At 39.8% G+C, this 27,348-nt stretch overlaps 3 protein-coding genes and 1 long non-coding RNA gene across 5 annotated transcripts; 3 read left to right on the forward strand and 1 right to left on the reverse strand.

Moving 5' to 3' along the window:
• Positions 1 to 4,900: 4,900 nt before the first annotated feature.
• Positions 4,901 to 10,276, forward strand: LOC113652095. The gene is made up of 6 exons (XM_047811740.1): positions 4,901 to 5,061; positions 6,804 to 6,839; positions 7,070 to 7,150; positions 8,273 to 8,308; positions 8,877 to 9,036; positions 9,450 to 10,276. Exons 1-6 carry the CDS (start codon positions 4,917 to 4,919, stop codon positions 9,703 to 9,705), a joined length of 714 nt encoding a protein of 237 aa, XP_047667696.1. The 5' UTR covers positions 4,901 to 4,916; the 3' UTR covers positions 9,706 to 10,276.
• A 3,012-nt stretch (positions 10,277 to 13,288) lies between these two features.
• On the reverse strand, positions 13,289 to 14,453 carry LOC113652116. Its single transcript, XR_003442816.2, has 2 exons — positions 14,315 to 14,453; positions 13,289 to 13,840 (listed from the first exon to the last, which is right to left on the reverse strand). It is a non-coding gene; the product is annotated as an uncharacterized LOC113652116 (long non-coding RNA).
• On the forward strand, positions 14,392 to 17,982 carry LOC113652115 (endonuclease domain-containing 1 protein-like). Its single transcript, XM_027161030.2, has 2 exons — positions 14,392 to 14,784; positions 16,418 to 17,982. The coding sequence occupies exons 1-2, from the start codon at positions 14,521 to 14,523 to the stop codon at positions 17,039 to 17,041; spliced, it is 888 nt and encodes a 295-aa protein (XP_027016831.1). The 5' UTR covers positions 14,392 to 14,520; the 3' UTR covers positions 17,042 to 17,982.
• Positions 17,983 to 22,014: 4,032 nt separating this feature from the next.
• LOC113652080 (C1q-related factor-like) lies at positions 22,015 to 27,307 on the forward strand. Of its 2 annotated transcripts, XM_027160989.2 has the most exons (3): positions 22,015 to 24,053; positions 25,948 to 26,143; positions 26,461 to 27,307. In XM_027160989.2, exons 1-2 carry the CDS (start codon positions 23,445 to 23,447, stop codon positions 26,125 to 26,127), a joined length of 789 nt encoding a protein of 262 aa, XP_027016790.1. In that variant the 5' UTR covers positions 22,015 to 23,444; the 3' UTR covers positions 26,128 to 26,143; positions 26,461 to 27,307. The 2 variants fall into 2 exon arrangements, with proteins under 2 accessions (XP_027016790.1, XP_027016789.1); XM_027160988.2 differs by having other exon boundaries at positions 25,948 to 27,307.
• Positions 27,308 to 27,348: the final 41 nt, after the last annotated feature.

Below are 27,348 nucleotides of genomic sequence, written 5' to 3' on the forward strand. Positions count from 1 at the left end.
GAGCCATTCCGGCCGCTGTCCTGTGATTTGTGTCAACAACAACACGGGGGTTTCCACCTGCAGAAGTGCGGTTGTTATTTCGTGTCTTTGCACCATTCTGTATCAAAAGGCTTGAGAATAGGCTTGCACGAAAATATCGCTGAGTTCAAACCCCCACTTTAGGTACAAACAATAACAACATATATTTATCTTTGATCCTTGTGAACTTTAATTGCCCCTTTAACTTTAAAACCACTGAGAGGTTAAGAATTATATTGTAGAATAAAAGCAGGAAAAGGTTGTAAGGATCTAAGCGATGGGTCTGAAATCAACCTGGATGATACTTTGACATGTAGCACCTACAGTACCTAAACACTACTACAGACCCTAACAGCAGTGGCCTTGAACAGCAGGACGAAGCTCCGTGCCACACTGCAGTATTTGTTCAGGAATGATTTGAGAATGATGTCGCCTCCGAATTCCCCAGACCTCAATCCCGTCCGTAGAACGTGCTGGTCAAACCAATCCGATCCACTCACATCTTACAAGACTGCTGATACCAGATACCACAGAGATCTTGGCCTCTAGAGCTCCATCAATTTTCACACCATTTTCAAGGTCAGAATTAAAAAAAAAAAAAAAAAGATGTGCTTGTAGAGCGAGTGTCATTCACTGTGTCATGATTGGTAGAAATTTCAGATTTCAGACATCTTTATCCCAGACGACTTGGACACAAAACACGTGTAATATACGAAAGGTTGTGCAGTAAGAGCGGCAGTAATGCAAGAGCTGCGAAACGTCTTTAACCAAGCGTGAGACAGTGGTAAGAAAAATAGGAAAAACCACAGCTACACACACACACACACACACACACACACACACACACACACACACACACACATATACACCTGCACGTAAGTACACTAGATGCTAGTCGCAGGGAAGAAACAACAATCTTATAAGTTGAATATACTCTATTTGGTTCTATAACCAAGAATTTAACCATGAATAAGATCACTTGTGTTTTAAAATATTTGATTAAAAATCATAAAAAAAAAAAAAATGCCATGTCCTCTCATGTCGCTAACTGTACAGTTGTACCGGTTTTGTTGTAATAAACTAATCACTAGAACTAATTTTACACACACATTTACACCTACAGTATAAACGCCGTTGAGATGTAGCTCGTCCAATCAAATCAGTGGACGGTAACTCGTGTGACTTGTCATGTTGATGTCCTGCAACATAAAATCGAAAATGTAAACGTTTTGCTTTCGCTTGGAGAAGACTCTACTACAGCAAGGCGTTAAGGGATTTGTTTTGCTCTTGTGAGATGGAATTTTTTCTTCCTTAGAATGAAAGATACAACAGGGCTCTCAAGTTTTGAAGACAGGCAAGAGTGACACTTCAAACCCACCAGCAACACCCCCCCCCCCAGTTAACAATGTGTATGTGTGTTGGTTGTGTGTGTGTGTGTGTGTGTGTGTGTGTGTGTGTGTGTGTGTGTGTGTGTGTGTGTGTGTGTGTGTGTGTGTGTGTGTGTATGAGAGAGAGAGAGAGACAGAGAGAGAGAGAGATTATGACTGTGTTGTTTATTGTAACAAGTTGTTTATTGTAACTTTATCATTTGTAATGTTGCTCCCATATAAAACAGTTCAGCACAAGCCCAGACATTTTTAGGGTCATGATTGAGGACAATGTCCCGTCCAGAGACAAGCTGTTTCATGTTAAGGTTTTGTTCAAACCGACCATCGAAAATACCCTCGCTAATGAATATATTTTTTTAAATTTTCAGTGGTTGTTGCGTCAAATCTTACCCAGATTGTGCTATTTTCTGATTGGCTATTGTGTAGCCTCTTTTTTGATTGGCTGATAAGTGTCAGGCTCGAATAAGTGGTGCGGACTGATACATTTTGGGCACTGCATCATATTAAATATATGATAAATAGTCCAAAAGTTTTTCTGCGTGAGAAATACGATGTGTGGCGAGAGAGCGTGAGAAAAGACCCACATGAGGGACTGTCACTCTCAATGCGTGACACTTGACAGCCCTGATACAAGATAGAGTAAGATAAAGTAACGCGTTTGTTTGAACTTGATTTTTAATCAGTTGACTTAAAGGAAGCATCAAATCGAAGCATAAAGCTTGACTAATCTCCACTCTGTTTTTTTCTCAGAATGCTATACGTGCAGATTTTTAAAGCTTAGCAGTTATCCTGGATCTGAGGTCAGGAGGGGGTTGTACTGGTTTCCCTATGCTGTAGGTGTGTATGTGTGTGTCTGTGTGTGCAGGTTAACCGTGGTGACTTTCAGACCTGTGGTTTTGAGGCACTGCCCAGTGTTGGAAGGGCGTGTGCTGAAAGTGGTCATGTTGAGGTTAGGACTAAAAGTATCTCTGCCAATCCAATCTGAATGACACGAGGCTTGTTTTTTTTTCACATGGTTGCGTTTCCCCACTACACAACTGCTGATCAGCTACCGTGCAGTTTGCATGAGGCTCTTAATCTGCTCCGTTCCATCAATATATGGGACAGAATTCAGATCAGATGTTTCATAGAGTCTGTGTTGTGTGGTTAAAAATCTTCGTCTTCTACTCGATTTGAAGCGTGTGAGAAATGTTTGCAAGTAATCGTGGTAAATGAGGTTGATTCTGCCTGCTGTTATTTTTATTTTTTTTTGCACATGGGATGATGATTAAAGTTCATGACTCATTGTGCACATCTTTACCCCTTGCCATGGTGCTCTCCCACGCTTCACATATTGTTTTGAACAGATTGTGGTAAGAAGGCCACACACACACACACACACAAACACACACACACACACACACACACACACACACACACACACACACACACACACACACACACACACACTATACTGTATATTTTATACACGCAGCTACATTTATGAATGTTTCCAGATTCCGCTAAATACCAACATTTTTCTTCAAAAACATTTCTTCTCCTGTTCTCTTGTGTAATTTACACTTCGTTGGCATGCTGGCTTTGTGGTTAACATGTTTGCCGTGCACAACCCCTGTGCTTCAGGTGACCTGTTTTCTGTTCTGACAGTGAATTATTGCTGTTTGTATTTGGACTTGTCTCTCGGTCTCATCCGAAGAGATCTTGGTACTAGACTTCCCGTCTTCCCTGTATCTTGAACCCGCCTTGTCGTTCAATGACCTCTGACCTCTCTCATCAAAGGCACAGAACTTCTTTATACTAGTAAAGTATAAGAGAAAAATATGCAGTATTGTACTGTTGTGTGGAGATTGTTGTGTCTGAAAAATCGAATAATCTATAAACAAACCAGCCAACTTCCACATCAAGGTTAGCTGGTTTGTTTATTCGATTTTTCAGACATCTCCACACAACAGTACAATACTGCATATTTTTTCTCTTTTATCATTTTAGACACATTACTAGACAGACAGAACGAGGACAGAAGCCTTCATTATCGCCACATATACATTACAGCACAGTGGAATTATTTTCTTCACATACCCCAACTAAGGAGGTTGGGGTCAGAGTTCAGGGGCAGCTATGATACAGCGCCCCTGGAGCAGAGAGGGTTGAGGGCCTTGCTCAAGGGCCCAGCAGTGGCAGCTTGGCTGTTCTGGGCCTTGAACCCCGATCCTCCGATCAACAACCCAGAGCCTTAACCAGTGTTGATGGCTCAGGCGGTTTGGCTGACATGTCCTATTCGTCCTCCTACGATAAGCTGAATATACACGAAACCAAGATAAAGGACGACTTCATGGAGTTTATGACATTTCGCTTGGCTTATCTTTTAAGGAACTGGAGATCTGACAAACATTTTGCATAAAAGATTAGATTTTGCAGATTAGATTCTTTATATTCACAACCACTATGCTGTAGCGATGCATCAGACATGCGGAAGCAGTAACGTCGAGCTTTAACTCTGATTAGTTTCTTTCTGTCAGCGTGCCCTTGTGACACAAATATCTGGTAGTGAAATGACTCCCGAAAAATTTATTATGAAAGGCTGTGGTTTAAATAGTTAAATATAAATCTGTGTAACAGTAAAGCTTTGGGCTGCACCAAGGGGGATTTATCTCATGCTGTCATGCGGCAAGTGCAGACAATTAATTTAACGTAAACAAACACACGTATTAAAAAAATGTTAATTATATTAAATATTATACTAACTGAAATATTAATTTTTCTTAACGTTTTGTGGTGGTGAAAGCGTTTTTTTTTTTTGTTTGTTTTTCTTAATGAAAATAAAATAAATAAATAATAAAAGTCTATTTAAATTCTTCATGCCTGTGCCAGAGATTCTCCTCTATTGATAGAAGGAGTCTCCAGTTTCATCACCAGGTGTTTATGCTTTCAGGTTCTAGCAGATGGAATGAAATAAAGAAAAACTGGACAAAAACCATATACAGCTTTTTTTTTTGTTTTTTATAGCTTTGTCACTTTCCTGTCTCTATTGAAGATAAAAGAGGGGAAGTCGAGCCAACTCAAAGAAGGAAACACATGCGAAGCAGAGCTATTTGTGTCAAACGGATAAGAGGTTTCGACCACTGAGGCATTAAAAATCATGCGTTACTTTGCCACACAATGCACTTAGGCACAGAAAGTGTGTTAAAGCATGTTAGCAAGTTTTTTTTTAACTTTAAAAAAAGGTTGCACAAAAAGTTTTGTGAAGCTGAGCTGAGTATAATGAACACACTGCATGCAATCTCCTCAGACATCAGGAACTCGAGCAGAATTCCGCCATCCCAACTGATATATCAACAAAGAAAGGAAAAGACATGGGCGTTTTCTTCAAACCAGCCCACACACACACACACACACACACACACACACACACACACACACACACACACACACACACACACACACACACACACACACACACACACACACACACTCCCTCTCTCTCTCCTCTACGTCCCTTACTTAAGGCTAATGCTCCTTGCTCTCAGTTGTCAAATCCTGATCTTTCCCACACAGACTCATACAGTACATACGTCTGGACACGTTCATGCTAGCAGAATGCTACACATGCTCTCAGGATTACTGTCGCTCCTGCTGGACCTAGCCTTAATTTCGGGTATGAAATCTATAAACTTATATCGAACGTAAAAAAAAAAAAAACAGAATCCTGTCCAAATATGTTGGATGTACTTTTCAACTTTTCATGCATAAACTGTATCTTTGTATTATTGTTTAAATTCTAAACACAATATATTAAAATTCGGAAGATTTTAAAAAGGACAAACAACGGATTTTTGTTTTCGAACGACACGACGAGTTAAAAAAATAATTCTGTTCTTTAGATGTTTTTTTTTGTTTGTTTTGTTTTGAAACTAATGCAGATTTAAATCACGAAACACTAGAAAACAATTTAAACACTTAAAAAACATATCTGGAAATACAAAACGTAGCATTATTCTGTGAAGTATCAAATTAGCACAGTTGTATAATTGTATGATATAGCTGAATTTATAGATTTTGAAAAAATTGGGAACAAACAAGCAAAAAACAAACAGAAAGGTGTTTTATAAAATTTTTCGTGCAAGAAAAATGTACAGTACTGTGCAAACGTTTTAGACAGGTGTGAACAAATGCTGTAAACAAAGAATGCTTTCAGAAATGGAAGTGGTAAACATTTATTTTTTATAAATGAACAAAAGAGAAATCTAAATCAAATCAGTATTTGGTGTGACGACCCTTTGCCTTCAAAACAGCAGCAATTCTTCTAGCTACACTCGCACACAGTTTTTGAAGGAACTCGGCTGGTAGGTTGTTCCAACCACAGATCTTCTGTGGATGTCGGCTTTCTCACATCCTTCTGTCTCTTCGTGTAATCCCAGACACACTCGATGATGTTGAGATCAGGGCTCTGTGGGGGCCGTGCCATCGCTTCATGCTGGTTTTGAAGGCAAAATGTAGTAACACTAAATATTGATTTGATTTAGATTTTTCTTTTGTTTGCCCACTTTGCATTTTGTAAATTGACAGAAATATACACTCATTATTCATACTTATGAAAGCATTCTTTGTTTACAGCATTTTTTCACACCTGCCTAAAACTTTTGCACAGTACTGTACATTGTTTAAAATATTTGTAAAAATAAATCAAAGATACTGAAAATGTTAATGGCAGAACAAAAAAAATAAACGAATAAAAATCTGGATGATGGTCCTTTAAAAAATCCTTATATTGTGTTTTACCATTCGAAATCATTTTCTAAATCAAATTTAACAAAGCTGTAAACATCCTCTGACACTAGTTTCAATTCATCTGTAAGTGTGCTACAGTTCAGCTTTGTTTGTTTTCTTTGCTTTTTTTTTTGTTGTTTTTTTAGATAGGGTGCGGTCCTAAAGTCCAAATTTAATTTTTTTTTTTTTAAATATGGGAACAGATTTTCATGTACAAATGAAAAATATTTAGTACATCTTATATTTCCGAATTTTTTTTAGTCCCTATTAAGATTTAGCCAAATTGTAAAAATGTGATGTTAAGATTTTTCCCCTTTTTCACTGAAACATGTCACGGTACGGTGAATTTCATCAAATGCGACCAAAACATTGTGAGGTTTCACAGAAACTTTCGTTTGTGAAGTCCAAGCTATCTCAACGTGCGCAATCAGCAGGATGAAGCGAAAACTAATTCTGAAACTCTTTTGCAAATACTCCTACGCTTCTAATTTTCACCCACGCTGACGAGGATGATCTCGATAGTCACGAATGATTTTAGGATAATTTTGAAAAGAATTGAAATAATGAAGTCTAAAACCCTAATCTACGTGTGTGTGCATTTTATAAAAATGTTTATGCTTTGTTTTCCAGGTCAGACAGCAAATATGTCTCTGATTATAACTGAAGGTACAAAGAAATTCTGGGTCTTTTTAAATTTGAAAAATATTTAATAATTTTGAATATTTTATAATTTTGAATATTTTCACTTACTGTTGGCCGATTTTTTTAGTCCGATAACATAGAAATTGACATAATTACAGTGCATGCTTTTTAATATTTATATGTGTATATATTGTGCAATTATAAAAAAAAATAATAAGCCTGAGCATTAAATTAAGTAAATATTTCTTTTCCAGGTGTGGTTAAGAACGGCGTGAACAAGCTTCACCATGCTTCACACTCCAACATTCCAGTTGTGAATGGAAAGCACTTTGATGGTAAACTATTCTGTTTTGCTTTGTTTCGAAAAGTGATTTTTCTGTGTTTAATTAATTTAATGAATAAATTTTTAGGGGGGACACGGTGGCTTAGTGGTTAGCACGTTCGCCTCACACCTCCAGGGTTGGGGGTTCGATTCCCACCTCCACCTTGTGTGTGTGGAGTTTGCATGTTCTCCCCGTGCTTCGGGGGTTTCCTCCGGGTATTCCGGTTTCCTCCCCCGGTCCAAAGACATGCATGGTAGGTTGATTGGCATCTCTGGGAAATTGTCCGTAGTGTGTGAGTGTGTGTGTTTGCCCTGCGATGGGTTGGCACTCCGTCCAGGGTGTATCCTGCCTTGATGCCCCGATGAAGCCTGAGATAGGCACAGGCTCCCCGTGACCCGAGGTAGTTCAGATAAGCGGTAGAAAATGAGAGAGTGAGAGAGAGAGAGTGAGAGAGAGAGAGAGAGAGAGAGTGAAATGAATTTACTCTGTACAGGTTTGATCGGTGTGTCTTGTTTCTCATTCGGTGACTCATGTATATAAATCAGAATCTGCTCTCCTCCTCTCCACTTCCCTCCTGCCTGTTTCCTGTTTCCTACTTCCTGTACCGTCTGAACAATTCAGGAGCTTTGTAGGCATTGGCTTGAAGATTTACAGACGACGTAGCGAAAGCCCTGTTCCTTGCATACAGTATTACACTCGTGCTAATCGGTTGTCAACGGCTGATTGTGTTTTTATTGAGTTTTATTCCATGTTTAATTTAAAGTTTAAAAGTTTTAGCACATATGGTACAAAAGATATAGACAGTTACATCGCAAACCAAACTAGACCAAGTTCTACAAGTCAACAAATCCAAAATTCTTACTGTAGAAACCATAATGTATTAGAACAAGTGCTTTGATATGAACGCGATATTCTGGCTGCTGTTATACAAAAAGGGAAAAGAGAAAATATCTTTCAAAGAGAATTTATGAAAAGCTTTAATCCGAACGCAATCGTCGCAAATTATCCATGAGTTACGTAAAATCAACGTTTTTTTTCTTTCTGTTTTTTGTCACGGAATTTATTAATTTTTTTTAGTTAAAGTTAAAATTCATTGCAAATTCTTAATTGTATGTTATCTGATATTTTTTCCAGAAAATATCAAAGACAATGTGACTTATGAAGAGCAAGGTAGGAGCACTGTGTGTGATTGTATGTGTATGTGTACAGTATGTGCATGAGGCAAAAATGTTTTATTTATTTATAATTACACTACAGTAGTGAAACATCTCTGAAACAAGTAAGATCCTATTAATATAACTCCCCATCCCCCCCACCCACTCCCCCACCCCAACCCAGCCCCCCACCCCCGCGTACTTTCCGTAAAGACTTTTCCATGTTGCAAAAGTTATGTGGGAATTTATCCACATTTCCTCATACAAGTATTGTGACAGTGACTGGCAACATTCATAAAACGCTTATGCAATAGCAAGAGAGCTTTAATATCAAATTACTGTGGTAAAGGTAAATGTAGTGTGTGTGTGTGTGTGTGTGTGTGTGTGTGTGTGTGTGTGTGTGTGTGTGTGTGTGTGTGTGTGTGTGTGTGTGTGAGAGAGAGAGAGAGAGAGAGAGAGAGAGAGAGAGAGAGAGAGAGAGAGAGAGAGAGAGAGAGATGCCTTTAACATAATATGCACATTTAAGCATTTGTTTCTAATATTCTTTCGTTCCCGTGGCTCTGGGCTCTGTTGGTCTTTTCCAGAGAATTTCCAGGATCAGGAGAAAATACACCACTATGGTCATTATAAATGTGATGAAACACTCTTAAGACTTATTGGAAAAGAATACTGCTCAGACAATTTTGATTCGTTCATGACGAACCTGACGAAGGACGAGTGGTGCGATTTTGAGATGGTGCTCAGGTAAGCAAAAAAAATAATAAATTAATTTAATTTAACCAACATAAAAAAATGAAGTCACAGACGTCTGTGTGTGTACAGTGTTCATGTATAATGCATTTCTAGGATCTAACTAGTAGTAAACAAGGACGGTAAGACAATAGATGACAGATCTGTTGCTAGCTAACTACAGAAATGATGTTACTAGTCTAAGTAAGAGTCGCTAGTGAATAATTGAAACAACAAGCTTTTAATAGCTGCGTTTAGAGAGGAAGTGTGCAAGTATGCAAAGGAAAAGCTGACGTTTGCTTTAGAATGGAGTGTATTTACATAAACACAACATTATCACTAACATGCTTTCTTGCCTTGTAATTACTGACAGACATTTCCTTCTGCTGCCAGATAAGAAATCTGTATCTGTCCTTCTTCCATTTTAGTTACTACAATGATCTGACCCACTGCTTGGAGAATGTTTGTGCTGTAGTGGCACATTGTTATTACCCAAACGCTGTTGTGCAGGAGATGTTTGTGGAAGTCCACAAGCAATACTTCAACGAGTGTGTACATGTACATGAGGAAGAAGATCTTTCAGATGCCCCTGCAATTGTTGTCCTGATTCTCACCCTGCTGCCTGTCAGCGTCATTCCCATGCTGGTCCATATGGTCATCTGGAAGAGTAGCGTTATTGACTGAAAACGGCAAGGACGCACAACGTCGTGCTATTTTGCGCAGTGCGTTTACAATAGAGCAAAAAAAATTGAGATGAATGAAATTGTAAAAGCAATATGCTGTAATGTAACGTAAAGAAATGGATGTATATATGGGATGTCTGCTTTTACTGCTATAAAAATGTCCACTAGCAAGAAGTTGTAATAATAATTATAATAATAATTATAACATTGTCTTGCATAACTACTGAACAAACATAATTAACATTTTTTTAACATGTCTATAGTTGAATACAACGATGTTCTGAAAATGTATTTTGGACAATTATAACGATTACATAACAACAGTATATAAAAAGCCAGATTTGGTAGCTAGCTATCTCGTGTCATTTCCATCCTGAGTCATTCGTGTAAAGAGTGGAGAAGCACTTAGATAGATGTAGCATAACACACACTTACTACTGAACAGTAAAGCCACTACATTTCTTTTGTACATTTCTTTTGTTCTTTTCTGGTTGGCTAAGTTGTGTTTAGCTGATGTTTAGCTCTGAAGTTATTGCTGTAAACTGTAACTGTAATTAAACTTCACTACTTTAGTCATGATTGTACAGTCATTCAGCGATGTATGCACATTTTGTGTGTGTGTGTGTGTGTGTGTGTGTGTGTGTGTGTGTGTGTGTGTGTGTGTGTGTGTGTGTGTGTGTGTGTGTGTGTGTGTTTGAATTTAGTGAAAGCAGTAAATACTGTATACAGAAAATTATCGGTGTCATTGCCTCTTTTTTTTTTTTTTTTTTTTTTTTTTTTTTTTTGCATCAAAAAAAAAGCCATCATCAGTACCAGACTGGTTAAGTTGAGTACCGGAACATTTAACGCTTTTATACACAAAAATATACACATTTTTTAGTCGCGTGGAAATGTTATGTCGTTCATGTCATCGCTCTTTACAGCTGTGATGATCAGAAAAACATAGCAAAATGGATATGAGCTACAACTACATTTACATTTACAGCATTTGGCAGACGCCCTTATCCAGAGCGACGTACATAAGTGCTTAAATCTCTAACATTGAATACATTAATGCTGGTTCACTAGGTTACATACTTAAGATACCATGAGTTTAAAACATTTGTTCAAAGTTACAATGAAAAAGTGTCAAAGGTTTTTTTTTTTGTTTGTTTGTTTTAAATGCAAAAGATAGGGAAAGAAGTGCTAGTTGAAGTTTTTTCTGAATAAGTAGGTCTTGCCGCTTGAAAATAAGTAGCTACGCCGAATAAGTAGCTCCGCCGCTTGAAAATAACCAGTGACTCAGCTGTCCGGACCTCTAGGGGAAGTTCATTCCACCACCTTGGTGCCAGAACAGAGAAGAGTCTTGTAGTATACTTGCCTCTTACTCTGAGTGATGGTGGAACCAGTCGAGCAGTGCTGGTAGATCGGTAGAACTAGTGAGGAACTAGTATAAGGAGACAAGTGAGAGAGCGTGAGCTTATATCCGTACTGAATTCGATGGTGGATTTGTGACGTCTACTGAATTAGCATTTAGGTTAGTGTCCTGTACAGTACCTGTAAAATAATTGAACTCTTAGCTTGTATATTATGCAACAATATCACACAGAAATGTCATATCGGTCATGTCATTATGACTTATTTAGGAAATTACCTCAGATGCACACTGAGTAAATGATAAAATATACAAAACCCTAACTGAACCAAAGAACACTGATGACATCAGATGACCTTTGCGGTTTTTTTAGGTTCTGCTGAACACTTGACATACAGACAAACTAGGCTTACTTATTGGGGAACTGCGCCTGCTTTCGATGTTGTGTAGCTTTTGGAAAATAGACAAATCAGCTATATTCACTTCGGGTGTTAAGCAACCCGTTTCATAAAGACGCCTCATGCATGTTGTAATGAGGATGAAACTATCACACACACATAGAGGCAGATAGCTGCATTCATGATTCCTAATCATTTTGAACTGTTTTGGTGCATTATGCTCTACTGACTTGGATCACATGGACCAACATGTACGTGTCCATGTTTTATCCGTCTTGTATTTGAAAGTACGGTGGCCCATACTCAGAATTCGTTCTCTGCATTCGACCCATCCAAAGCACACACACACACACACACACACACCCGGAGCAGTGGGCAGCCATTTATGCTGCGGCACCTGGGGAGCAGTTGGGGGGTTCGGTGCCTTGCTAAAGGGGACCTCAGTCGTGGCCGGCCCAAGTTTACGAGTCAGAATCTCTAACCATTAGGCCACAACTTGCCCCAGGCAAAAGTCCTGGAAAATGATAGGAAGTGCAGCAGTGAGATGGATCCACACCCTGTTTACAAATCTAGACTGCCAATGTAAATGTTTTTTTTTTTTAAGGAAAGTCCTCCTAGTATCTCGACAATTGGTGGAAAACATACACACCCTTAGTGAAAGAAAAGAGGTAATTCCCAGAGATAATTATATCATGATGAAAGGAAACAATTCTGGTGATTTATGGTGGTACAACTGCAAAGTAGATCATCGGTGTGTGTGTGTGTGTGTGTGTGTGTGTGTGTGTGTGTGTGTGTGTGTGTGTGTGTGTGTGTGTGTGTGTGTGTGTGTGTGTGTGTGTGTGTGTGTGTGTGTGTGGACAAAGATGTTTCAGAGTACCCCATTGCCCTCTCCTGGTAGAACCTTTGAATAGTGGTTTCCAAGCACTTTCGAAATCCACCTCACAGTATAATATAATATAATATAATATAATATAATATAATATAATATAATATAATATAATATAATATAATATAATATAATATAAAAACAACATAAAGGAACTTGTTCCCTCTGATGGTTACAAAACAGTACTGACACCGATCTGCAAAACAAGCAGTTCCTCTTATCGCATTACAGCAGCCACAAACAGTTATTTGCTCACATGCAAAAACTTCTGAAAAAACTTCTGAACATTTCTGTTCTGAAAAGTTTTCCATAGCCAACGGATTGTTTTTGTAGCTATTAAAGCTGCTTTAGTAGAAAAACAAAATCTATAGAGAGAAAATACAAAAAAAATTCTTGAAAAACAAAACTGTTAGGAAAGAGTTATATAGTAAAGAGTTTCTTTCTGTACTACAGTTTCGTTGTGTTCTTGTTCATGGGATAATCAGAGCTCCAGATATCAGTTAATGCAACAGATTAGTTCCTGAGACGATAGAAAACTGCAATGTTAGTTCAAGAACCATTAAAAATTCAATGAAATTATTAATTATAATTATTAATTATAAATATAAAAATACACTTGATTAGAATGTTTTGTTAAACTATATAAAATATTTACGACCATGAAATAATAAAAGCTCATGAAAGGAAATCCCCTGTGAACATACAGCAAAATTACTAAATTTACAAAAATTACAAAATTACAGAAATACTCTGTTTGTTGAACAGTGGATATATGGATATGTTCATTTGGCTGTTTTAAGGTTTTCACATGACTCAGTGCTTAGTCAGTCAATAATGGGAAAGCGAAAATACACACGATTCCTCTTTTGTGGTTGCCAGATTGGATCACAAGTCAGTCTGTTTGTACTCTTTCTAAAACTTGGAATGAGCCAATGAGACAGAACACTTGCATCTTGTATCATTTTATTAGAAAACATTGATATCAAAATTATCAGGTAAATTTTAATCAAAAAAAGGATTTTTTTTTATTTTCTGTTTTTTTTTATCTGGCTTCAGCAATCAAATGCAACAAAAAAAGATGCCAAAAAATCCAACAGAAACAGCAAGTTGAGGTTAATGAGAATCTCTTCATTAATGACAGGTGGATGATAATTACTTTTGTACATATGTTTTAATGGAATGTGTTTGGTTCATTCTGTGCACACTCATGTGAGTCATTACACAACCAGGTTGATAAAAGTTTGTACATTTCTGTCTTTGTTTTTCCCCTAAACTGTATTTGTTTTTTCTTTCATTTGGCCTATAATAGCACGGGATGCAAAAACTCCACTAAAGTTCTGAAACCAAATTTATCCCCTGCCAAAATGATAACAAAAATCTGTGAAAAAAGTGTGTAGAAAGTAAGGATCTGCTCATGATCCAAAGCATACAGTCTGCGAAACATGGTGGTGGTAGTGTTACTGGACTTGAATGGACGAGCATTGGCTGCTTCACTAATCTGGTGGAAGAAGCAGATTAAATTCAGAAGCATTCTGTCAGACAATGAGCCAAAACACAAGAAAGATCACAACAGAAGAATGCAATAGTTTGTCGATCACCTGCTTTTTTTTTCAGTTATTGCAAGCAACTAAAAATCAACCCTATAACCCTGTTATTTGGGTTTGATCTAATACACATTTGCTCAGCTAAAAAAAATGTTGTGGTCTGTCATCAAAGGTGCCAAAAAAAGTTCTCTGTTCTTTATCACATCTCAATGTATATATCACCAAATTCTTCTTCTTCTTCTTCTTCTTCTTCTTCTTATTATTATTATTATTATTATTATTATTATTATTGTTGTTGTTATTATTATTATTATTTTAAATCTGGAACCCAGATGTTTTAATTTGTATAGCAAAAACACTGAAAAGGTGTTTCAATACTTTCAGAAATGACTCTACGATCATGTTCACGATATTAAAGAAAAACGTACTGTTCCATAATTTATCTCGAAAAGCTTTGAAACATCCGTATCTGGCAACAAGCTCGTCTGCTCTCACGGCTGGTTGGTTCCCAACGACTCAAAGACGCGTTTATAAACCCAGAGATCGTAGACACTTCCCTTAACTAATAATTCTCACGAGTGAAGTGAACATCTAGACAGAGACAGTGAGGAAGATTTAAGGTCTGTTAACAGAAATGCGTTTTGCTCTGGCGCTCCTGTGCGCTCTGCTCAGTCTGTGCGCAGGAGATGTCGGGGATTTCTCGGAGTGTTCGAGCTTCTTCTACCGGACTCGGCCACCCACAGGCATCGCGGGGACTCCGATCTGTCAGCGCTACAAGAACCTCTACCACTTCGCCACACTGTACAGCCGGGAGCGCCGCACGCCCTGGTTCTCCGGGTACGTCTTCTCCTTGCCGCAGGGAAAGCGCCCCAGAGGGGAATGGAAGTACGAACCACAGGTAAGAAAACCACAGCGTTGACTCTTGTTTTTCAGGGGAAATGAGCTACTACTCGTGCTCAGAAGTCACGTCACGTACTAATTTGCATATTTTATACACACAAGAAACTTTCTCAGAAGTTGGAGGGGGGGAGAGAGAGAGAGGTGTTATTTAAATACAAAAAATACAGACACTGTTAAATGGATTTCTTACCAAATCAATGATGATACATTATTCTTAACTAAATAACACCATTTAAAAACCAGTTATAACCAAATTCTTATTTAAAAAAAAGTTGTCTTTGGTCATATCAACTAACTATTTAGGTATTTAACAATACAATGTCTTCAAAATAATAACTGGTGATCAGTTATTAGTCGTTGGAATGGATGGTGATCGTGATTGGTCATGGGGATGAATGGCGATATGATTGGTTTCTCGGTCAGTGATCAGCCATAGTTGAGAACAGTGGTGCGAAGCGATTGGTCATCCAGATCAATGGGGAGCCATGATTGGTTTTGACGTCAGTGATCAGTGATTGGTCAGTTAGAACAATGATCAGTGACGTTCAGAATAATGGTGAGATGTGATTGGTCATTGAGAACAATAGTGAGAAGTGATTGGTTGTTGGGAACATGAGCCTGCACAAGTGCAGTTTGGGCAGGCATTAAATATTAGACAAGCCTGCTCTAAATTCCAAGAACCAGCAGCAGTTCTGTAATCTGGAGAGCATATCGAGTGCAGGACAGTCGTTATACTCTGGTCAAAAAAATTACAATTTTTGTTCCAAGGCTCTTGTTTGAAAGAAAAGCAACAGGTGGCAGTTGAAAAAGTTACTGTACAAATGTCCATTAGATAGTGAAATGTTCACCTAAATAACCAAACCCAATCTCACTTCTACATAACATTCGACATATATTTTTAGAATCGCAAGTGATGCTGCTGTGCATCAGTTACAAACAAGTCCAAAATACTCAGGTTTAAGAAATGAGTTAAGGCAAAAATTCTGGTCTGGACTCGTAGATTTCGGCACAGTGGTGCAGATCATTTTTGTATTGCAGATTAAAGTACTTTCGATGAGACCAAGTGTGTTCAAAATGAATGCTGAAATACACAAGTGGAAGGGAAGCTAAGGGTGAAGAGGAACTTGATTGTGGTTTACCACAAAGAAAAATAAGCTTTAACATGATCTGTCACTAGTGTTTACTGCACAGCACTAAAAGTTTTCTAGATGTGTACAGTTGACTTATTACTCACTTCATGCACGCAAGCTTACAATAAGTGCCTGTGGTCGTTATACTTATGCCAGAATGACTGTTTCTGGCCTTTCCTTTCGTCTTTCGTTTAGTGTTTTCTTGCTTTCGACACGAATGTTGGTCAGATGTCATCTACAGTTTGCGTGGCAATATCACGCACCAGTCGACAGAAATAGCATATCAAGAATCCTTTGCAAAATGCTTCAGAAATAAATACCGATAAGTAAGGGTGAGCACAAATCATTTGTAAGTCTGAAGAATGTATGAAAACATTTAACTTGGGAAAAATTAAGAAACAAATTTCAGATGGAAAAACACATCTGTTCAAATTTAACATCTTGTGTGCCTCCTTCTCTTCCAGCTAGGTTTAACATCTTGTGTGCCTCCTTCTCTTCCAGCTAGCCAAATCCAAGGCTGACGGCAACATGGTTCCGTTTCCAGTTCCACCTGCCAAATTGGACCAGAATGTGGTGGAGAGCCAGGCCGTCCAGAAGGATTACACCAACTCCTCCTACACACGCGGCCACCTGAACCCAAACCAGCACCACAATGACACCATTGCGCGTCGTGCCACCTTCACCCTCACCAACGTGGTGCCGCAGAAGTTGAAATCCAATGACGGTCCCTGGGCCAAACTAGAGAATAACGTCACCAAGATCCTCAAGGAATACTGCCTGGGTAAGGCATACATAGTGACTGGAGTGATTCCATATGAAAAAGACCGCTGGCTGAAGGATGAGGGCAGAGTGGCCATTCCCGAGTATATGTGGTCAGCCTACTGCTGCCAGAACTACAACCAGAACCTTCCAGATAGCCTGAAAGGTAGGTTCCCTACGTTTGGTGCCATTGGTAGGAATGATCCAAACAGTACCCAGGAGATTGTACCAGTGGACCAACACCAAAAGAAAGAAGAGCTAGGATTTGATGTTCGATTAATGGAGCTACCGGTTTTGGAGGGGTACTTGAAGATGAGATACAGGATGTCTATCAGTGTTTTCGATCAGCAGTGCTCATCGGCATAGCCAGCATTTCAATCTTAGTAACTGTTCATTTCAAACACCAGATTTTTATAAATTAAATTCTAAATGAACTTATTGTGAGCTGTAAGTGTAGCAGATGAGTGCTAGGGCATCTTATTCTTCAAACTGTGACCGTTGTTTCTCTACAGTAGCTTTGAATGAACCAAATAACTATACATAACGATTGTGTAGCAACTGAGCACCGTGTACACAAGTTACTGTTTTATAAAAATGATAAAATCATCAGTAAAAATATTTTAGTATTCTGCCCATATAACGTACATAATATAATTGTATTGTATCTATAATTGAATAGAATTTTAAGCACTGGATTAATTTGTGTATTCAATTGCAAATTACACCGTCGAAGTAGGACTCCCCCAATAAATTAAATAATAAAAACGAGCGTAGTGTTATATTCTACCAACAGATGTCAGCATTTATTAAGAAAAATATATAGAGCGCAAGCTCAGTCTTCATGACTGCCAAAGGATCCTTCAGTATGTCAATGTTAAAACAGATTACTAGCTATTAATTTGTTGTTATTGTTTAATTTTGTGTTTTGGAAGTGAATATACCAATATACCTCAATTCTGTGCAGATTTTGAGAAAAATTCGCAGTACTTTAGTCAACGCTTAGTCTAAACAGTCGAGGACTAAGGTAATGTCTTTTGGTAAAATGTCGTTCACCACTACGTTGTTGTTGTTGTTGTTGTTGTTGTTGTTGTTGTTGTTGTTGTTGTTTTCTTTCATCACCAACTGTACTGTATACCTCAGGATTAACTTTAATATTACATTAGATTAATGTCTTTCCTTTTTTTGTGCCTTCATGCATGAATGTTTGTATTGTAATTAATATTTGTTTAAATCACCTGAATCTGAGAATCTGAATTAAAAATCCAGGTGAAGGTTCAAGAACTTCAACTGATGGATATAACAAACAAGCCTTCATGTCTAGTGTTTCTGAGCATGTGCTTTATAAGTAGGACAAATGGGAAATGGGTTTAAAAGTAACGGATAGTCTTAATATTGAGGGAAGGGTGCCCTCTGGTGGCATGGAGGTGAAATATCCAGGGCCAATAACACATTATTGTTATAAACCTTTAACTGCAATTTATTCACGTTGGTGAAGCCTACTTTAATGTCTAAGAAGGTTGGAAACACTTGGAGAGATCTTGGTCTACTCCACTCTTCACTATTCTTAGGTTTAAAAACACCCCATTAAGTTCAGACTGCAGGATTTTCAGTGATTCATATCTGGATAATAAGATCGCCAAACAATATTTTTGTGGTCCTTCACAATGCCATTAATCTTCACTACAGCCTGAAAGCCTTCACCCACAAAACAACCTCAAGTAATCACTGATCCACAAGCACAGTGAGTTTTTTTTTTTTTAACCCTCTGGAGTCGATGAACGCGTATAGGCATTTTGTGGCATAATCTCCTTTTAAGGCCGGAATGAACTTAAATTACACTTTCAGTTTCGATCGTACAGATAAGAGCAATACATCAATCAAATCTGTAAAGAGTCTACTTTTATTTGTATACACACATAATAACACCAAAACACTGTGCTTTTGTAGAATAAAGAAAATATACAGACTGCGTTCTCTGCCATCTCGGTCTCGGTCACCACTCTTCACAGACACATAAATAATCTCAGCGAATACTTGCCTCAAATACAAGATAAATATATGCCATGTGTGTGTGGAGTTTGCATTTTCTCCCCGTGCCTCGGGGGTTTCCTCCGGGTACTCCGGTTTCCTCCCCCGGTCCAAAGACATGCATGGTAGGTTGATTGGCATCTCTGGAAAATTGTCCGTAGTGTGTGTGTGTGAGTGTGTGAGTGTGTGTGTCCTGTGATGGTTTGGCACTCCGTCCAGGGTGTATCCTGCCTCGATGCCCGTTGACGCCTGAGATAGTTCGGATAAGCGGTCGAAAATGAGTGAGTGAGTCTACATTACTGTGTGTAACAATTATATTTGCCTTTTTATTTTTTTTTTCATTTTAAAAAAGGTGCTGTTTGGAACTTATTAGTGCAATTCCCTGACAGACCACCAGGGGGCTACTGGCAGGCGGTTTTGCTTGCTTAAGGTTATGTGCTTTCCTATAAGTACCTTCCCTTTTGTATCTGCTTTGTTAGTCATTGTTACATGTCTGGTTCAAGGTACTGCTGTGTTTATTTTGTATTATGCTTAAGTTCTATCATGTTAAGTGTTCTATGTTAAACTGAAGCAAGGAATATGCATTCCTGCATTCGGGTCTGATTGTACAGTACGGGTATAATCCGAGTATAGTACGAGGACGTATAATCACAATATCATTGGCAGCCAGGAAGCAGGTGTAACAGTTGTAAATAAAAAATAAAATAATAATAATAAAATAAATAATAATATCAAAGATAGCTTCTGGTAGGAGTTTTCACCTTTTTGAAATGGATGAGCTCATTGAAAAACCTTTATTGAAGGTCAGGACCGTCATAAGGCTTGCGGCCATGTTGCCATCTTCAGTCAGGATGATGCCAGTCGCAGTGCAGTGGTCTGCAGGCTGTGAGACTTCACCGCTCCAGACAATGAGAGACAGAGAGCTAGAGTGAGAGACAAATAAAAGAAGACAGGAAATAATGTGGGAGGACATAAATAAAGGGAAGAATGGGGTCGTGACAAACTGAGTTTTCATGTAAGCGTATCAGGAACTCATCTGAATGTGGACAAAAATCTAAGATAGGCTTTCAAATAGATAGCAGTTATTACAGCCTGCTAAAGGTTTCAAACAAAGTTGTTATTAGAAACCAGAGTCTTGAAACATGCAGATAAATTAGTAATTATTATCCATAGCTGGGGCTAATAAGCAAGTGGGCAACAGCGATGCAATGAACAATACTTCACAACAAGAAGCAGAAACTAGGGAATATGGAAATGAACACAAAACAGTTGAACACTTTAGGATAATAAACCAATGAAGGAAACAAGAGCAAAACAAAGGTTTTTTGTTAAACTTAAACAAAAGCATATTACAATAGCAAGCACCGATCACAGTGCTGGAAATCACAGGGGACATTGATGATAGGCCAGGTGAAGCCTGATCGAGGTGAAAGATCGTATGTGGCTTTGTGGAGATCCCAGAACAGCAGAAACACAGACACACAGAACTATAAAAAAGCTGAGGCTCATTTTTTATTTAAAGAGCTTCTATCAAATAGTTAATAAAGTAAAAAAAAATAATAATAAACTCAACACAGAACAGGGGCACACAGTGGGGCAACAGACCAATGAAAAAAATCCTTTTCTGCTTCATAAATGTGGACAGAAAGACCTACTTTAACTGAGCTATTCCTAACTGACTTTACTGTGACTTCTCTTGCACCTTGACTGTTATTTCTATCACAGCCAAGTGAGCACAGTGTGGTGTGTGTGTGTGTGTGTGTGTGTGTGTGTGTGTGTGTGTGTGTGTGTGTGTGTGTGTGATAGAGAGAGAGAGAGACAGAGAGAGAGAGAGAGAGAGAGAGATTTGGAGCATGTTTGTTATCTGTGTGATACTTTATGGGTGTCAGCACTGTGCTGTGATGCTAAGAAGAGGAGACAGATGCTTAATCTGAGGTTACCAGCTATGCTCCGCTGTTCTCACACACACACACACACACACACACACACACACACACACACACACACACACACACACACACACACACACTCCTAACATACACTAACATATAACCAATCAGTCATGACCCATAAAGTCACCCACACTGGTGTTTTTTCCTTTTACTTGTATATTTTCCTTTTAAGCATCTAACATGCAGGACTGTGTTATAAATTGTATGTAATATATTTAGAAATTTTAAATTTACTATTTAGAAAATTGTACCAATTCTCAAAATGTACTTGTGTCAGCGAGCTGGCAGCTCAGCTGAATTCTTAGTTTGCAGCACAGAAGCTCCTTCTACTGTAGCTCAATGATGGATGCATGATGCAACATCTACAGCAGCATCCCGAGGGGGCCTGACAGGGAGGTCAGGGTTGGAGGGGTTGTATGTTTAGCCTCATTGAGCTGCCATGCAACACTGGGCTTCTCTAGCTGAGTGGCATTCCATAATGACGATTTCACCGAGCTTTGAAGGACTACAAAACATACCTGGCTGAGAAATTCCTTCAGGAGCATCAGGTCTCAAAAGTACCTGCAGAATTAACCTGTGGAATTGACTGTAGAATGAAGTAAATATTTTCAGACTAACGAAGTCTGTCATGTGCCTGCGGCTCCTTACAGCCTGCCTCGGTGCTTTTCTTTTCAGCTCCTGCGGAACAGATGCATTCTCTCTGATTTGTATAAGTTCTTTATAGGGGGCCGTGTTGCATCCTTTAGCGACTGTATGTTGTCACACAGACACCAACAATTTAGTAGCCTTATTCTGTTTTCTGTTGAAACTGTACAGCAATTGTAATTGTGAATTGAAGTGTATGAAAAAGATAAAGACACACTGTCCACGCTCACACACTGCCATACCGCTCTGTCCCTTTCCACTGGCCCTGCCCCAACCCCTGCCCCAACATTATGCCCCCTTTTCACTCACTCATCTTCTACCGCTTATCCGAACTACCTCGGGTCACGGGGAGCCTGTGCCTATCTCAGGCGTCATCGGGCATCGAGGCAGGATACACACTGGACGGAGTGCCAACCCATCACAGGGCACACACACACTCTCATTCACTCACACACACACACACACACACACACACACACACACACACACACACACACACACACACACACACACACACACACACACACTATGGACAATTTCCCAAAGATGACAATCAACCTACCATGCATGTCTTTGGACCGGGGGAGGAAACCGGAGTACCCGGAGGAAACCCCCAGGCACGGGGAGAACATGTAAACTCCACACACACAAGGCGGAGGTGTGAATCGAACCCCGACCCTGAAGGGGTGAGGCGAAAGAGCTAACCACTAAGCCACTGCCCCCCCCTGCCCCCTTTCAAATTAAATCTAATAATGAAATAGAGATTCACCCTCCCAGATTTTCTTCCAATGTATACAAAGATCATGAAGATCATGAAGATCTCTGACCGGTTTGAAGGAAGTCGCTCTGCTCTCGCGGACAGGACGAGCAGACACGCAAGACCCTAAGAAGCAAACAGAACACGGCAAGAATCGTCCGAGACCAAGGGCAAGGAGGTTTGAGTCAGGAGTGACGAATTTTATTTTCTGGCATCTTCGAGCTACGACAAATAAAATAATAAATTAATTAAGCCGGATGTAAAAGAATTTGAGTCATAGCGTGGAGCTGTGCCTCAGTCTAGAATGGTTTAGATCTGAACTGAAAAGGTCACATCTTTTAGGCCAAAGGATGTCTCTATTTCCTCTCATGGCTTGGTCAATGTAGCTTTATTATTTCACATATAGCCTGAAAGACAATGAAAAAAGGTTTCTCATACAGCATAGTACAGTAGCATAGATCAGTGATGTCTTGAATATATGACTACGTAGATATGAGCTTAAATTACAAGGTGACAGTGTGTTTCACGCCCTGCCACACTTGGTGTATTTCTCTCTGCTAATGACCTGCTGTCTGGTGATTCCTAGCTGTGTGTGGGGATTACAATTTATTTTCACAGCAAACTCCGATCGTATTCAGTCATCTTTGCCAGCTGGGATCAAGACAAGATGATGCATTTAGACAGAATTATGTAATGGTCTGTAAAGTAGAGAGAGAGAATTCACTTGTAATGTCTGCGATGACAGGAGTTTTGCTTTCTTCTCTCCTCCTCTTTTGTTATCCTTTTATTTATTTGTCCTTCTCGTTCTCTCTCAGCTTGATTTCATTTTGCTTGAAACTCGAAAACATTGTCTCACACAGTCAATAAACCCTTTTTAAAATCCCATGGCGAATTGTAAATAAATAAAAGTAAACATTTTAAACTAATCTTTTTTTTTTTTGTATAGCTGCTTCTGCTTCTTTCTTTATTCCTCCTTTTCTCCGTCGCTTCCTCATTGTCCTAACCCCCGCCTATGTTTCCCCTCCCTTTCTCTCTCCTGCCCTCTCTGAGTCAGGAGAAAGAGTATAAAAACATCGTTATCTTTTCTGTCCATCCCTCAATCTCATTCTCTCGACTTCTCAATACACACTGGGATTCTTCTCTGCTCTCCTGACAGACTGGTGCATCGTTTCCCTCTCTCTCTCTCTCTCTCTCTCTCTCTCTCTCTCTCTCTCTCTTTCTCTCTCTCTCTCTCTCTCTCCCTCTCTCTCTTGAGAGAGGCTACGGTGTCCCTCTGACACCGCACACCTCCTACCGGTTTCTTTTCCCTTCACTGCTCATCATTCCAGCATACGGGGAGAACTTGGCACTGGCTGCCCGGAAGATTCTGCTGGGCGCCACGGCCATCATGCTTCTCATCATTTTGGTCGTACTCATTCCTGTCTTGGTGAACTCAGTAGGTGGCAGCGAGGACAGTAGCCACTACAAGATGTTGGGCACCTGCCGCATGGTCTGCGATCCTTACCCGGATAAGGCAGGTACTGTTGAAACGGGAATCAGCTCGCCGACGGACGGCGACGCAGCCGTAACCCACATCCAAGCAGAGGCGGAGCCGCTAAGTGACCACAGTGTGAGCCCACCTTTGCCAACATACATCCACGGCAGGCCGGGAAAACCTGGAAAACCGGGACCTCCTGGACCACCAGGACCACCCGGAGAGCCCGGTCCTCCAGGTCCGATGGGTCCACCAGGGGAAAAAAGAATCACATCAGTAGCTGGCATTGGCAGCTTTAATACAGGTTCACGTGTGGCATTCTATGCTGGTCTGAGGAACCCACAAGAGGGCTATGAAATCCTGAGGTTTGATGATGTGGTCACCAACATCGGCAACAATTACGACGGCGCGACAGGGAAGTTTGTGTGCAAGGTGCCCGGTACATACTTTTTTACCTACAATGTTCTGATGAGGGGCGGCGATGGGACCAGCATGTGGGCAGATCTTGTGAAAAATGGACAGGTAAGAAGGTGGTTGTTACTTTTACTAGTGTACTGTTAAGCCATTCTAGTCATTCATATACTGTATGATGACTGATACTTCTTCATATAAGAATCCTATGGATGAAGGAAGTTCAGGTAATTACTTGTGTACTGTAATTGCGTGCATTTTGAACAGATCTACAGGTGAGTTTGAATACCTTAACACCAATCCCATTATACCTGTTGTGTTTCTTAATGCTTTTAAAAAAAACAGGCTTTATAATTTTAAAATAGTGTGTTTTTTGAAAAGGTCAAGAAGAATCATGTGCGCTACAACAAATTTCATTTTTTTAAGAAATAATAAAAGCAATGTCAGTGTATATTTTGCAAGATAGACATCCAAGCATGATGGGAAGTGAAAGATATGTTTGTGTGTGTGTGTGTGTGTGTGTGTGTGTGTGTGTGTGTGTGTGTGTGTGTGTGTGTGTGTGTGTGTGTGTGTGTGTGTGCCCTTCTCTGGCCTCCTTTACTGTGTCATCCTAAATCAGTAGCTTTCTCAATCACATGTGTCCAGTCATAATACACACATAGATGCAACCAGTGATGCTGCGAAGCTCTGACAGTGTGTCCTAACACACGAAAACCTCTATAAATACAGATGTAGTAAATGCACACAACAAAAGTCTCCCACTAAGTAAAAACAAAAAAGTCAAAAACATTTGTCTGTCTTATCCGACATCTTAATCCAAGTAAAATTCTATTTAAGATTGTATGAATTGATCAAATTAGATCACAAAGCTTAAGCAAACCTCAGCACTGTCTTACCTATCACATAACAATTCTATGCATTGTTGATTCATTAATATTCATATTCATAATATTCAAGTGTCATTAGCATTGGAAGCATGCGTCTGGCACTAGAGACATGAACTCAGACTTTGAACTGGGATTTTGTTTTAAATACATATTAGGGACTTCACAGACGTCACCTGAATCAATAACTGAGACAAACTGATTAGTTTCTGGCCAATGAGAAGGCAATGAGAATGGATCTGGATACTAGGTAAAAACTCACTATATGGTCTGAGACATGGACCTGGTACTGGATACAGTATGTGCTTCAAATAGGGACTAGAACTGGATGGGTAATTGATCTGGCTATGAAACAGAGAATCTGGATGTGGTCACAAGACACAGAATGACGATAGATCTGTACCTGAGGCATGGTCTGGGAATGGATCTGGTCATGAGACAAGGACTGAGACTGAATCTGGGCATTAGACAGGGAAAAAATCAGGGCCAGCAGAGCAGGGGTCCAAGACACTCGGCAGCAGGGTGGGGTCCCAAAAGTTGACAAGACTGAAAGTCCATGGGCAACACACTGTCTGAACCTCTAGTGCCAGTGACTGAAACCACCGTAGCACAAGAAGCAGAGTCTAACCGATGTGGTACCCTTACTGAACCCATTTTAGCCACCTGTTGAGACAAACTTGGATTGGATAGGGCACTAAACCCTTCCACACACCCAATCTCAGTGAGTGGCCATGTCCAGGATATACCAATATAAACCTAGGACCTGGTAGAACAGGTCTTGAGCGAGAAACAAGAAAGGATGTACTGTACACTGGACATACACTGTTCCAGCTTCCAGGTCTTATCCTTGAACTCTAGCTGCTGACCAGCAGATACCTAGTGGTCAGACTCTAGTCCTGGAGCCAGCACCAGTTCCTAGTGCATCAGGTATAATAAATGAGGCACTTGGGAATACTTTTTGACCTTGTTTCCATCCTCATTCAACTCAGTCCACACACACAGTCAGTGTTTCGGTGTGACTCAACAATATTACTCATGCTTAGCTTGTCAATTTCCTTGTCTTTATGTCCATCATCCAGAGATGACACACACTGTTTGTTTCTCATGATTCCTCTCTCCAGGTGAGGGCAAGTGCTATAGCCCAGGACCAGGATCAGAGCTATGATTACGCCTCGAACACAGTGATCCTGCACCTGGACCCAGGAGACGAGATCTTCATCAAGCTGGATGGTGGCAAAGCTCACGGTGGAAACAGCAACAAATACAGCACCTTTGCAGGCTTCATCCTTTACTCTGATTAGCAGAGATGATGTTAAGGTTTGTGATTTCTTAAAGGTGGGGTTCAGTGTCGTGAAGGTGAGGGTTCAGTGTCATGAAGGTGAGGGTTCAGTGTCATGAAGGTGTCGTGGCTCACCTTCATGACGGAATCCGCCTTCACTAATCGTCAGACTATTGAGTAAAAAAAAGGGGGTAAAATTAGGGCTAATTTTAGGTGTTGATCAAAAAACGTTAGTAATAAGATACTGTAGATGGCTGAATATTTTCCTTCTTAAACAGTGGATAATTAAATACAGTGTTTTGCATAAGTATTCACCCCTTTTACAACCCTTCCATGTTTTTTTATTATTGCATAGGTAGACAGCTGAAGAAGATTGGATAAACAGTGCATGGCCTGGTTCGCCTGTACAGATTTGTGTGCTCAATGTATTCCCATTCTTTGCTAAACAAAGTGGACCTCTTGTGCGCTTCTGTTGTCATAGTGCATCTGCCTCAAGTTTTGATGTGCATTCTGGGATGCTTTCCTGCTCACCACAGATGTAAAGAGCGGTTATATGAGTTACCGTAATCCTACTGTCAGCTTGAACCAGTCTGGTCATTCTTCTTTCTGAATTGTTGTATCACATCCTCCCAAGGGGGCACGGTGGCTTAGTGGTTAGCACGTTTGCTTCACACTTACAGGGTTGGGGGTTCGATTCACGCCTCCGCCTTGTGTGTGTGGAGTTTGCATGTTCTCCCCGTGCCTCGGGGGTTTCCTCCGGGTACTCCGGTTTCCTCCCCCGGTCCAAAGACATGCATGGTAGGTTGATTGGCATCTCTGGAAAATTGTCCGTAGTGTGTGAGTGTGTGAGTGTGTGAGTGAATGAGTGTGTGTGTGCCCTGTGATGGGTTGGCACTTCGTCCAGTATGTATCCTGCCTCGATGCCCGATGACGTCTGAGATAGGCACAGGCTCCCCGTGACCCGAGGTAGTTCAGATAAGCGGTAGAAGATGAATGAATGAATGAATGAACATCCAGCTAAGGGTTTGGTGTGCAACTGAACCCAATTCTCCTCTTACCTTTCTCAATAAAATGTATGACAAATATAGGAACTACAGTATACTGATTTTAACTCCCACTTCAGTTCCCAAAATGTGGAAAAAGTTCAAGGGGTTCAAGAATGACTACTTAACGCAAAACACTGTAAAGCCTTTAATTCTAATCCTAATATTTAAAAATAAAGAAGCTTATAGGGAGATATGTT

This window comes from Tachysurus fulvidraco, chromosome 3, assembly GCF_022655615.1.
Source record: "Tachysurus fulvidraco isolate hzauxx_2018 chromosome 3, HZAU_PFXX_2.0, whole genome shotgun sequence".
NCBI lineage: Eukaryota > Metazoa > Chordata > Actinopteri > Siluriformes > Bagridae > Tachysurus > Tachysurus fulvidraco.